Source organism: Sphaeramia orbicularis, chromosome 9 (assembly GCF_902148855.1).
Source record: "Sphaeramia orbicularis chromosome 9, fSphaOr1.1, whole genome shotgun sequence".
Lineage (NCBI taxonomy): Eukaryota > Metazoa > Chordata > Actinopteri > Kurtiformes > Apogonidae > Sphaeramia > Sphaeramia orbicularis.
Window position 1 is genome coordinate 50,989,451 of NC_043965.1, and position 14,233 is coordinate 51,003,683.

General features: G+C 36.5%; 1 protein-coding gene across 1 annotated transcript in view; it reads right to left on the reverse strand.

The window, feature by feature from the left end:
• Positions 1-14,233, reverse strand: part of adgrd2 (adhesion G protein-coupled receptor D2) — a 90,679-nt gene that overhangs the window by 52,306 nt on the left and 24,140 nt on the right. The window contains exons 8-10 of the mRNA XM_030144249.1: positions 8,585-8,696; positions 2,692-2,831; positions 2,232-2,329 (exon numbers count right to left, since the gene is read on the reverse strand). Coding sequence (XP_030000109.1) covers positions 2,232-2,329; positions 2,692-2,831; positions 8,585-8,696 — 350 coding nt within the window. The remainder of the gene's footprint in view (positions 1-2,231; positions 2,330-2,691; positions 2,832-8,584; positions 8,697-14,233) is intronic.

Genomic DNA, 14,233 nt, shown 5'->3' on the forward strand with positions numbered 1-14,233 from the left:
TGGTGAAGAAAATGTGTGTGAAATTTGAAAAGAATCAGGTGAATAGTGTTTGAGAAATGGGGTGAACAAATGGAAGGACGGATGGATGGATGGAATTCCTGGTATATCCTTCCTCCGGGGCGGGTGGGGATATACTAATTAATATAATGTCAAGTGTATATGTGAACACAGAGGAGAGGACTGAATGGAGAAGTTTCAGGCAGCAAAGTAAACTGAATCTACAACACAACCAGAAATGAAATCAGCAGGACAGCTTTGTTTTACCACTCACTTATTTGTACTTTCTCTTGTCAGAAACATCTCCATGATTTACAAAGGGAGTGGGATGTTTCAGCATGGCTGTATCTCCTTGTTTTTAACTCTGGGAAACCCCTAAACCTCCCGAGTCTGGAAGCCACGGTTTTACTAAATGACACATGTACTACTCTGTCCAGTGTAAAGGACAATGCTTTAGCATCATGTAAACCTGGGTCATGTATGGTGCTATGCTAACTTTAGTATTAAAAAGATTTAGAGCTATGTCAATTGCTCCACCAGTGGGACTGTGCAGTTTAAGTTGTGCAATGTTGTTTAGTGTATCCAGTATGCAATGGTTGTTTGTAGTCATCAATTTATTATTATTATTATTATTATTATTATTATTATTATTATTATTCATTCATTCATTTTCTGAACTCTTTATCCTCACTAGGGTCACGGGGGTCGCTTGGAGCCTATCCCAGCTACATAGGGGCAAAGGCGGGGTACACCCTGGACAAGTCACCAGTTCATCGCAGGGCTGAACATACAGAGACAATCACTGTCACATTCACACCTATGGGCAATTTAGATTAACCAATTAACCTATCAGTGCATGTCTTTGGATGGTGGGAGGAAGCCGGAGTACCCGGAGAGAACCCACGCAGACATGGGGAGAACATGCAAACTCCACACAGAAAGGTCCCACGTTTTTTCCCATTTCCCAAGGTCCCATGTTTTTTCAGTCAACTGGTGTTGGAATTGAACCCAGGACCTTCTTGCTGTGAGGCACGAGTGCTAACCACTGCACCACCGTGTCGCGATATTATTATTATTATTATTATTATTATTATTATTATTATTATTATTATTATTATTATTATTATTATTATTGTTATAATTACTCACATATTTATATTACTACTATTACTATGCCATTGCCGTTGTTAAAATTACTATTACTATTATTAGTTATCACTTAATTATAACTTTCAGCATATCACTATTATTATTAGCATATTGTAATATTATAATATTATAACATACCTAGTTATTGATTATTTTTATTATTATCACTACTTCATTATTACTACTTTGTTATTTGTTATTTAAACCAGTACTTTCTAACGTGCAATTGTAATTAAATGTGTACATTCTGTGTTCTGCTGCTATTGGAACTTTAATTTCCTGGGGGCTTTGCCAAGGGATCATTAAATCTAATCTAATCTAATCTAATCTAATCTAATCTAATCTAATCTAATCTAATCTAAAAAACAAAAAAAAAGACGTGACCCTTTGAAAAGTAGCCTCTACAATATTCTATTAGACTTGGCCATCTTAATCATTTGCAACAGTCATTAAGCAGATTTCCATCAAGATGTATTATGAAATATTAACAGAATTTTCAACAAGTCTGTAAAAAAACAAGCTAATTTATGCATGTTTCCATCTAGTGTTGTTGTGCAAATATTAAGAACTGATCCTTCATCATCATGGGCTAAAAGTTTGCCCACTGGGTGTAGTATTTCGTGTAGTAATGCACTGCAGGAACTGTTGTTTGAGGAGCTGATAGATGTGAAATGCCTTCCACAGTTTGTCAAAGTATTTCCCTTACATTATGTAGCTACTGCAGTTTGTTCATACATGATGTTTTTTTCATTGTTTTCCATCTTCCATTTATGTTTGTTTCTTTCTCCTAATTAATCCACACATATGTACAAATAATCACTGACTAAACCTGTTTCCATTGCACTTATTCACACCCCACCTTTCTGCTATGTCATGAGGCTTTTTTGCATTTTCAGCATTTCTACTCATTTGTAATGCACAAATTGAAAATGCAGTAAAAACAGCTGGATGGAAACACATGTATTATTATAGTTAAACAAAAGGCACATGGCATTCCCTGAGAGATTTGGTAGTAAAGCAAAAAAGGTACATCTAAAGGGAATGAAAATCATCTACTTCTGGCTCCATGCGTGCTTGTGTGTTACCTCTGGCTGCCGTCAGTGACAGTAGGAACCAGGGAGATGTTCTCCTCCGGGTTGAAAAGAGGCCGCAGAGAACCATACCACGTGTTGACCAACGTGAGCTGATGGTTGCCTAAACACCGGACACAACAGCAAGATGCGACATTCTTCATCGTGGACCAGACGACCAAATAAAATAGCACTAAGAGAAATGTGATTCATTTAAGAAGCGTGTTTTGTTCAAGAAGAATAGTGGCTGAAAATCCAGTGCGCACTTCATTGCAAGACCTTGGGGCTGTACGTAGGTGAATGCAAGCGACTCATTCACAAGTCTGTCATTGCTGTATTGTTCACTAAATTCACTCTCAAGACAGAGGTTAAAAAATGTGCCTTATCTCTTTGGGAACATTCAGTGCTGTGATAGGTAAGTTTAAATAGGTCATTTGTATGAGTACAAGTGGAGGAAGGTGATCGGTGCTCGTACTGTTTCCCTACCATTATTAAAGAGACCCTGTATCTTCTGATGTACAACTGAAATACAGTCTAGGGAGGTAGATTTGTCTGTCTCAGGCCCACAGAATCCTCTGGATCCTTCCAACAGATTCTGCTGCTGAACCTCCAGCTCTGCAAAGAAAAGCAGTGAAGATTTCTATCACGTCATTCGGAAATATCTGTGGAAAAAAATAACCCATTTATGAATATGAAGCCAATTTGTAATGCAAGAAATATTTCAAACTGATATGTTATATTGAATTCAGGATATATGAAAATATGTTAAATTGGCTTCTTTTTCATTGCTTCTTGCTTAATGTTCAATAACAACACCAAAACAACAGTGGTGGCTTGGATTGCAATCAAGTTTGATTAACCTGAGGTGGAATGGTGTTACCATGGCAACTTTGGCATATTTCTGCAGGATTGCAAGAAGAAGTCTTTTATTTTATCTTAGGAATCTACTTAAGAATTTTCTCCCTCCTTCTGCCAGGACAATGCAGAGGTAAGAACGTGACACATCAAGGTAGAAGATATTTTAGCACTTCATACAACCAACAGATTCCTCCTTTTGTTGTCCTCATATATATATATGTAATCATTCATTTTCTGAACCCGCTTTAGGGTCACGGGGGTCGCTGGAGCCTATCCCAGCTACTTATGGGTGAAGGCAGGGTACACCCTGAACCTGTTGCCACTTCATGACAACTTCATGACTGACATGTAGAGACAAACTATCACTCTCACATTAACATCTATGGACAATTTAGATTAACCAATTAACCAATCGCTGAATGTCTTTGGATGGTGGGAGGAAGCCGGAGAACCCGGAGAGAACTCACGCAGACACGGGCTGAACATGCAAACTCCTCACAGAAAGGTCCTACCCCATCGACTGGTGTTGTCGATGGGGTTCGATTCTAACAAATACCTGCCTATCTCTTTATACATCCCCTTCACTTAAAACAAATGTAGAAGAATGTAAAATTACACTTGTTGGCATATTGTTAGTTACCTGTGTTCATCCACAACCTTTAAGCATTTCTGCATATCTAATAGATTTGTTGGAATGAAAAATAAACAGCACTGAATGACTGGAATGACATTTTAGGTTACATTTTATAGCCCCATCACTGGCCATACTGAAAGTACTTGTGCTAACCAGTATTATTTTGCAGTAAATGTTTAAAGTAAATGTCATGTTTCCATCACTAGTCAAACATCATTTTTCCACTATTTTGAGATTTGATTGGCGCTTTGTTACTGACGTCACATATAATTTCCCTTTCAACAACTCTTTATTTTGAAGTGGATCATCTCTATCAATACCTGTAATTATGTATATTTGACGAATTTACAATATGCCGAATGTACCCTATGTAGCTGAAATGACATTTTTCGTTACGTGCAGTGTTCAATGACAACCATTTGCTCTTCTTCTTCATTCACATAATTGTTCATGTATAAATCTACTATTATTTGTCTTATACTACAATAGAAGCACAAGTCATTTATTACAATTGTTTGTATGACAATTAATCGGCAAACAATTTTTCATCATTATGAAAGTCCTGTATGAGAAAGGCTATGAAGAAACATTTCAGACAAGGACATTCAGACACTTCGGCTGTATCTGCCAGTAGAAGATGTTATTTCATCAGTTCATAAACTTGAATGTTTGAATATTGGGCCATTGAAACGTAGTATAAGTTGTGAAAGACTTTAAAGAACTTTAGTTGGTTTCCTTTGCACAAAAATGGAATTAAGTGACAAAAACAAAATAAAGGACAGAAAATAACATGTTTAATATTGATATAAGAGCATCCCTAATTAGGACAGACTATATAAAACCAGTGGTTGCCAAACTGAGGGCATAACAGTCACTTCACATACATGCATAGTGATGTTCCTCCAAGTGGCAACATGTAGAGTTGATGACTGAGGCTAAATCTGCAGTAAATTAAATGTCCACTAGGAGGATCGCTCCAAAAGTGAGTCATTCCCCATAGACCAGTGTTTTTCAACCTTGGGGTTGGGACCCCATGTGGGGTCGCCTGGAATTCAAATGGGGTCACCTGAAATTTCTAGCAATTGATTAAAAAAAAAAAAAAAGCCTTACTAATAAAAAAATATATGGTGAGTTGACAGAGACAATCCCAATACATAAAAGAGATGACAAACTGTGAAGCTGAAACTGAAGCACTGTGGTTCTGTTTATCTTTCAAATGTTCATTGTGGCCAGTTTCAGATGCTGCAGCTCTTTCATAATTCATAGTTTGAGTTATTGTTTGTTCAGCATTAATTTGCTGCCTTGTAAATACAAGTTGGACTGACTGTAAATATCCTGACCAAGGAAAATAAAATTTTCACTTTGTGCAGTAATTTCAACCTGGCTTTTCTGCCTACATCCATAATAATATGCATTATATAGCCTAAATATCATCTAAAATTAACATTTATTTGCAGCATAGTATAGCAAACTATTACATGAGCAAAAACAAATTAATTTTAGCATAAAAATTGTATCCATTTCGAATGTCTGGGGCCGCCAGAAATTTGTGATGTTAAAATGGTGTCACAAGCAAAAAAAGGTTGGGAACCACTGAGATAGACTATGAAAATGTCCAACATTAAAAACAAATATTATATTAATATTAAATAATATTATTTTTTAATATTAAAAAATAAACCGGTTTACATCCAAAACAAAAGGTGGTTTTGTATAAACAGTTCATTTCACCCTCTGTGGCAACTGCACAGGGAGTGTTTAGATTCTATTAAGCTAAAAAGATAATCAGTGTGTTCAGTAGTTAAATTGGCTTTTGTGAGGAGGGGGAGCGCTTGTGTAGCCTACGGTCAATGGTCATCTTATTTCACGAGCATCTACATTATATTGCCTCACACTGGCTACAACTTATGTAACACTTTTTTTGTTCAGTTTTAATGTGTAGGCTGTGTGACTGAATAGTTATCTAAGCAACGAGGATGTTAACACTTTTCAATTTATTATCTTTTTAATTTTATCATGCAACAATAACGTCATTTATTTGCACATTACAAAGATGCATAAAGAAGATAAAATTCAATACAGCAGATACACTGAACAGTAATCTATGCCTCTATGGCAGTGACTTGTATGGTGAGGCAAGGTTTTGAGGAAACTCAATGGGTTAGGGAGCGTTGAAGTGTCACTGACATTCATTGACATTAGTAATCTGCGCCTTTCTCTAGATGTGAGGTCAATTATGCCACAAAGTTGAGCTATGATTTTTTTCTTTGTAAGCAGTGTTGGGCAAATTACTTTAAAAAAGTAATCAGTTATAGTTACTTGTTACTTTCCCAAAAAAGCAATTTAATTAGTAACTGAATTACTCCTTCACAAATTTAATTAGTTACCAGGGACAGTAATTATTGTGTTACTTTTTTGAAAAACCTTCAAATATGTAAAAGAAAACAGATCTTGGAGCATGTTTCACAGGCTAGTAGAGTAGAATAGCATAGACGTGTACTTGATTTATTTATTGATGTGTGAACAAAAGGAAAGACATTATCCCTGAAATAATAAAGCAGTGTCATCCTTTGTGGGTTCTACTGCCTCTTCTTCTTATCCTTTGGCAAATTTGAGTTAAGGAAAACAAGTGATCTAACTTTTGCTGTCTTGAGGCGACTTCTCTGATAATATCAGTCCTGTCTTAGAGAATACTCATTCAGATGGAAGTCATGTTGAACTAAACAGAGCTTCTATACCATGACTTTGGTAAGGCTGGGGTCCACCAGGGCCCGGCTTTTCCACCACACGCTCCTCCAGTTAATCATCTCCACTTTTTTCAGTTGCTCCTCCCTGATACAGTGGTAAATGTCTTCAGTCCAGTCAGTCGGACTCCTCCCCTAAGTTAGCTGCACACATAGCTGCGTTCAAGTGAATGGGATGTGCTGTGGACAACTCAAACCCAGAGATATCATTAGTTGTTCACATGAAGGCAGCGTGGACAACTCAGACTCATGGGGCGCGCAGGTGAAGCATGAAGACGTGAGGGCAATCTGAATATAAGAACTGCTCGTAAACAAATCGGTTCTTATCATTCACTTAAAAGAGCCATTCAAAAGACTCGACTCGTCACACCTCTAGTGCCTGGCAGAGCGAACCAGGACAACAGCTGTTAGATATCACTGCATTGTAACACGCCACATTTCACTGCCGGTGACAGTAACGGTGTTGTAACGTTTCAAATAGTAACTAATTAGATTACCTGTTACTGAAAAACAATAACAGCGTTAGTAACGCTGTTATTTTAACGCTATTATTCCCAACACTGGGTATCACCTGTGGCAGATCCGGGGCAGCGGCGTTCGTGGTAAAGCCATCATATCTTTTCCTCTTATGACACACTCATAAGAGAAGTTATTAACTCTATCAGACTCAAATCCTGCGCTCTACAGATACTTCAGTCCTTAGTCTCTTTAGCCATTAGACTTAGTACAATAATCCCTCTGGAGGAATTTCAACATGGCACAACTGTATTTAGTTCTTCGTTTCACTTCTGTGTTTTCTAAACCTTATTCAGAAAAAGTGCTGGTGAAGTAATGTATCTATTCGTGTTTCCTTTGTCATGTCCCAGTTAGTGTGGGCGTAAATTTGTTTCTTCAGCCTGTAATGAAATGAAGCAGATGTGAGAGCAGAACTTTGATGCTCCAAACAGACAGTGCACCACAAGCCAAACTCTACTCAATCAACATCAAATCCAGGTAAACCTATTTACTGTGCAGTCAGAAACAAACACTGGAGGTCAAATAGAAATAGACTGAAAACAAAACAATCTCCCTCTCAGTAAAAGATTTTTTTTAATCGCAAAATGCTTTTGTACTTGTTTGTATTTTATTATTTTTTTTCTCTCTGTGCAAGTTTTTTGTTTAGCTGTCAAGCCTTTTGTGGTGAATCAAAAACTTTTTTGTGACATGAAATTTCTACTTACAGTTAAACTCATAACCTCATATATTGGTCAATTTATTGATTTGGCAACAAAAGTCACATTGTAAATGCTTGATGCCAAAGATCTGATATTGGCTGAACTGGCTGAACCAAATATTATAGTATCTTGTTAACACTTATAGACTGAGAACTACTTCCAAATGAATTTTTCTCTATATTTAACCTTTCATTAGTGATTTATCACCATCTATTATAATATTACCCTTCTGCATTTTGCATGTTTCAGTGAAGTTTATTATATCAAAACAGAGAAAACTTAAGAAAACAGACCTTTTAATCAAAATGTTTAATTAACTGAACATAAAAGCATGTGTCTAAAACCACTGTCATTCATGGGTTACATGGGTTTTTACTGGTGAATCAACGTTGCAGAAGGTGACGGTGTTTCCACATTCATTATGGATCCTATGAACATCCAAAAGGGTCATATCTAATGACCATGAAAAGATGACAAACTGTATTTTACCTGAATTATTTACATGTAATGGCTCATTAGGTCTTTGAGGGTTAAACTGTGACAAAAAATAGAAGCTGAATTAAGACTAAATAGAATAAAATTGATATTAAATCCAGAGTTGTTAACACTGCAAGGTTCTGACATTTTAGAAAATTCCTTTAACAAATTTTTCTAAATCTGTTCCATTCTGTTGCTGAACAATGGTTTTATTTCTTCTCATAATGTACTTTCTCATTTTAAGGTGAGCTGACTCAAACATTTTTTTATTTTTTTTAGCACATCCTCTTTTCTAAAGAATCTTGGTGATGACCTGACTCATACGTGTCATTGCTTGTTTTTAAAATTCCTTTGCTGTTTTCTGCTTCGTAAATTCAGTGTATGTGTGTGTGTGTGTGTGTGTGTGTGTGTGTGTGTGTGTGTGTGTTGTGTGAGACTCACTGATGTTGGGGCTGTGAATGGTCATGTGATTGGTTTCTGCCATCAAGCGAGGACTCAGCCTGGTTACCATCCGGTCAATGCTCTTGACCACGTCCATGGGGCCATTCACCACCTGAACAGCACACACACACACACACACACACACACACACACACACACACACACACACACACACACACACACACACACAAGCAGCAGTTCAGAACCAACACTACACTGCTAAGCTGACAACGCTAAAGAGTTTTATTCCAAAATGGCCATTCAGAAATTGCACAAGAGAACAAATTGCATCCCAAGTTGAAACCCAGTTTGGCGCCCACGGTATAAAAGATAGACCTATAATGCCAGGTACAATTGAGGATGTTGTTATTTTCTGTTGTGAAACCCCTCGCTATGAATTAGGTGTGACCAAGCCAAGCCTTGGAGACGGAGCTGGGAGCAGAGCGAGGGAGCTTTGCAGATAAGTACAGCCACAGTTTTTCAGCGTGCGGCTCATCCATTGAGTCTGAGCTGAGGTGGCCTTGGAGCGCTGAGAGGCCTGGGGGAAGGCAGGCGAGCACTGATAGAAACACTTGTCATATGCAACCTCCATACGGATCCATACACTCCACTCCACACATCGATAATGCACTGGCAGAAGTGACAAAAAAAAAAAAAAAAAACGAAGAAGAAAAAGGCTTACACATATAAACTGTAACCTTGGTTACAGCATCCTTTCTGATGAATTATGTCTTAGAAATCATAAATGTGAGAATGAATGTTATTACATTGTAGCTATGGCATAATCAAGAGGTATGGAGGCTGGCAGAGCTTATGGTATTTGTCAACTTTGTCCTGCTGTCACTACTGTAACTCCACCATTCCAATGGTAAGAATGAGCTGTAATACTGTATCTACAGAAGCACACTGCCCTCTAGTGGTGGAAACCTCATGTAGCCCCAGTTGTTCTATTTTCGCTCCTCGTCGTGTGGATTTTCTCTGTATCTATTTAATTCTAATTTGCTATGAGTGTTCAGTAAAGCTGAGATGTGGTTGAAGGCCAGAGCCATATTATTTTTTTTTATCATTATATACCTCTAACTGTAGAGCTGTAAAAAGTAGAAAGAGTAGATACATTGGACTTGATCCAATTATAGCCTATTTAATATTTTAACTATTTAACCTTAGCTTGTGTTGATGGATGGGTCAAGATAATACAGGTGTGAAGTGAAACATTAAAGTAGCAGTGAATTGAGCGGATAAAAAAACACATTCTACCACGTCAGGCTGAAAACATGCATTGAAAGAAGGTGACCTGTGGTGATGTATGTGAAGGCCTCAGCTCTTACATTTCAACACTAATCTCTCTCATGGTAAAGCTTACGGATATCAGTGACGTCTGTTAATTCTGTCTTGTTCTGTTTGTGAACCTTATAAACAGTCACAGGAAACAGACAGACATTCTTGAGAATTTTCAGTTGTACTTGTTTTTTTTATTTCCTTAACCTCTATCAGCTTGGATCATTCCAGAACTCCTCCAGAACTTTTCTCATTTACTTCATTTACATTTTCTTACACCACCTACTGAGGGTTTACTCATACTACTTGTACTGTACTTAACTGTCTGAGCTTAAGTACGCTTATTTCTTCATCTATTAAGAAGTGTTTTGCGCACCGTGAAACACAAGGGTGAAGCCAAGGGAAGGTTAACATCTGGTCAAAAAAATGTAATTACAATAATCTACACCAAACTTATATTTTTTGTGTAGGTAATTACTTATACTTTCAGGAGAATGTATTTTGGAATGAGAAAAAAAAATTGTGATAAAAAAAATTGAGGAGTTTTATGTGTATGAATGTTTGGAAAGTGACCTCTGCCATGATTCTGGGTTTGTTTTATAAACTCTCATAAATAAACAAAATTTATTCCAAATACATTGATATTTGACTATTATATAATTTATGTTATATTCTAAACACAGTGTTTAAAATTAATAAATGCATATATCTATGAAAAATACATTTGAATATAATGTTAATATTATTTGCATGTTGTAAATATTGTATAAAAATGTACAGGGTGGGGAAGCAAAATTTACAATGAACATTTAGTTGTTTTTTCTCAGCAGGCACTACGTCAATTGTTTTGAAACCAAACATATATTGATGTCATAATCATACCTAACACTATTATCCATACCTTTTCAGAAACTTTTGCCCATATGAGTAATCAGGAAAGCAAACGTCAAAGAGTGTGTGATTTGCTGAATGCACTCGTCACACCAAAGGAGATTTCAAAAATAGTTGGAGTGTCCATAAAGACTGTTTATAATGGAAAGAAGAGAATGACTATGAGCAAAACTATTACGAGAAAGTCTGGAAGATACTATTAAAGAAGAATGGGAGAAGCTGTCACCTGAATATTTGAGTAACACTTGCGCAAGTTTCAGGAAGTGTGTGAAGGCAGTTATTGAGAAAGAAGGAGGACACATAGAATAAAAACATTTTCTATTATGTCAATTTTCTTGTGGCAAATAAATTCTCATGACTTTCAATAAACTAACTGGTCATACACTGTCTTTCAATCCCTGCCTCAAAATATTGTAAATTTTGCTTCCCCACTATCATGATAGTGATAATTGAAATAAAAAATGTTTAATTTGATATTTACTTTGTTGTCCATTCGTGCCATTTTTGGCTTTGTCCATCTGTGACGCTGCCATTCGTAAAACTCTTGCTATTTAGGTATGATAAAATATTTTTTTCCTCTAAACCAATTATTAGGTTGTAAAATAGAGGGTTTAAGGTTTACACTGAATACATTTTAGAATGAAAATGTCATAGGAACTCCACTTCTGAGAACTTTGTAATTCAAGCAAAAAATAGATGTTAATTTTTTTGTCCATCCGTGACGCTGTAGTTTTTGATATTTTTCATTTAAAAATATTTGAAATTTAACTTTGACCTTTGAGTTTGTTTAAGATGGCATTTAGACATTTCCAATTATGTGTAATATTTGTCTTTAACTTGTCTGGTTCAAAAGTTACGAATCAAAAAGTAGCGGGCTGTCCATCTCTGACACTCATGACCTCACCCACAAGCCTCTTCCATGTTTTACAGATAATGGTGTGTGTGTGTGTGTGTGTGTGTGTAATCACACCAAGTTTGTGCCCAATGCTGCCTTCATGTGCTATTGGGAAGATGATCTTTCCCACTTGTGGATCTAAAATTACCAGTATGTTGTGTTCAAGCGCTTTTGTTGTTGTAGTGAAATGAAAAATGGCCACCACACAGCTTATGGTAACCTGCTACTTGACCTGCTAAACCAGTTTTGGATGTGTTAATTCATATGCTACAGCATTTTTTTCTGTTTTTGCAAATTGTGTATACAATAAATGTGCAAAATCATCCACTAACAGCAGCAGAACATTAAAAAAAGCACTGTTTATCATTCGCAATGAATCCGAATCCCTCGTTGCTTTCTGCCATATTGAAAAGTTCAAAGGTTTTTTTCATTTTGGCAGCTTGTGGATCAAATTTTTTTCCCAATTCTCCACTGTGACATGAGGGGCATTCATATGCAATTTTGGAGTTAGTAATTAGATTTTACCATCATTCCCATAGCACATGAAGGCAGGATTAATCCAGATGAACCCTGCATAGTACGCTGAACCACAAACCTGCTTTTACTTTTCTAATCAGTTATATTCCACGCCTAAACACATACAGGAGGAGGTTAATTATCACAGTGGGATTTGATATCATAGTGCAATATCACTTTTACAATCAATGTGATGTAACTTTATATTGTGATACCAAAACCTTTTGTCTGTAGTTGTGACACAAATCTACTTTTAGCATAATTGTAATTGCAAATATAAGTCTTAAGTACCTCAAAAACATGTGGGCAAAAATCTAAATCTCAAGTAGCAAAGCTTGCAAAAAACAAATTTGTCTCGCTACCAAAACCTTTGGCCACAATTGTACAGTATCAAACAAAGCACAAAATGTTTTGTTATTGTAGTTAATTTCAGACGTGTAGTTTGATGTTGAACAGAAATCTTTATAGTATAAAGTATAATAATCATTGATGTTCCATCAATAATATGTTTGTCATGTTTGGACCTTCAAGGTGGGGTTGGAGATGTTTTCCTGGAACATTTTTTACTATATTGCTTAAAATCCCCTTCACTCCCAAATTGCAACCAATCAATTAAATGCTCTAACACAAAAATAAAAAAATTTAGTCACCTGTGGAACAGACAGGAAAAACACTATCCAAACATTTTAACTGGCCCATCGAAATGATTAAATGGTGATATGTCTATCAAACGGGGTACTGGAGGAGAATAAATGAGGTATGCATGGATCTGCCGGGGGGGGGGCAATTGATGCTGCCCAGCGTTCATGCACTCTCAGGAACACAATGCTTGTGTGTTCCGGTACTCTGGAAGTGTGGCTTCGCGGGGAAGTCTGAAGAAAGGGGTTTGGACTTTTGAATTGTGTATTTTCAAAATGTAGCTTACTCGAACCGTTTTTCCAGGATCTTCCACCCCACCTTCAAATAAAAGTATAAAACCACAAATAACTTTCCTTACGTTGTTTTCATCTTGTTGAATAAGAACCCATTTTCTTTACCTTGATTTACTTTTGCAAAATCCAGCATCATTTTTGCCTAAAATACCGTAATTTCCGGACTATAAACTGCTACTTTTTTCACACGCTTTGAACCCTGTGGCTTAAACAATGATGCAGCTAATCCACCATCAGTCAAACACACCCACACTAAATTCTTCAGATCAGTCATTTTGCACATCATGCACACACCCTCATCACGGAAAACACACAAAGAAATGCATATGAGGCAGCGTTCAACTTAAAGACGATAGATCTGACTGTCAGAGAAGGAAATAGAGCTGCAGCACGTAAGCTTGCCATCAATAAATTGATGGTGAGACGTTGGAGACGGCAGCATGCGGCTCAATAGTCCAGAAAGTACGGTAAGCACAAAATTACAAAATGTGTTTTTATTTTGATGTCATTTCCATGTTACTCATGTCATGTTTTAACCAACTTTTTCCACATTTTTGCATCTTAATAATTAGTAATAATTAATCATTTGAAATCACTGGTTTATTCTGTTTTCTTCAACTTTTACTCAGAATGAAAAATGTGCCTTAAAACTTAAAGAGATATTGATTTGACGTTTACATTGAGCCCATTTACATGACCATAAACATCCAACAACTGGGAGTACTCAAATAATTGCAATAATTGAATCTGACGTGCTTACATGCACTTCAGAAAACCGCTAATCGAATAACCCAGGTTTAGACATTTAAGTAAATCAGATATCTTTTGGAGTACATATGTATGTAGTGATGGTAGAATCAAGTTTCCTATCATTGTCCCCCACTCATATTTCACTCACTCACTACGTCGCTTTCTACAATTTCTATTTTTTACACATGCACAGATGTAAAAGAACAAATTAAATTAGATTAACAGGTACACATGCATGAAGACATCAGAGTACTGGGGAGAAATCCAGGTGTGTTCATCCCATTTCACATAATCAGATAAAACAACAGATTATTGTTAGCCTCATAGCATAACTGCCTAAGTCATATTTTTTTAAGGTGATAGCCACTGATGAAAAATGAATCAGCA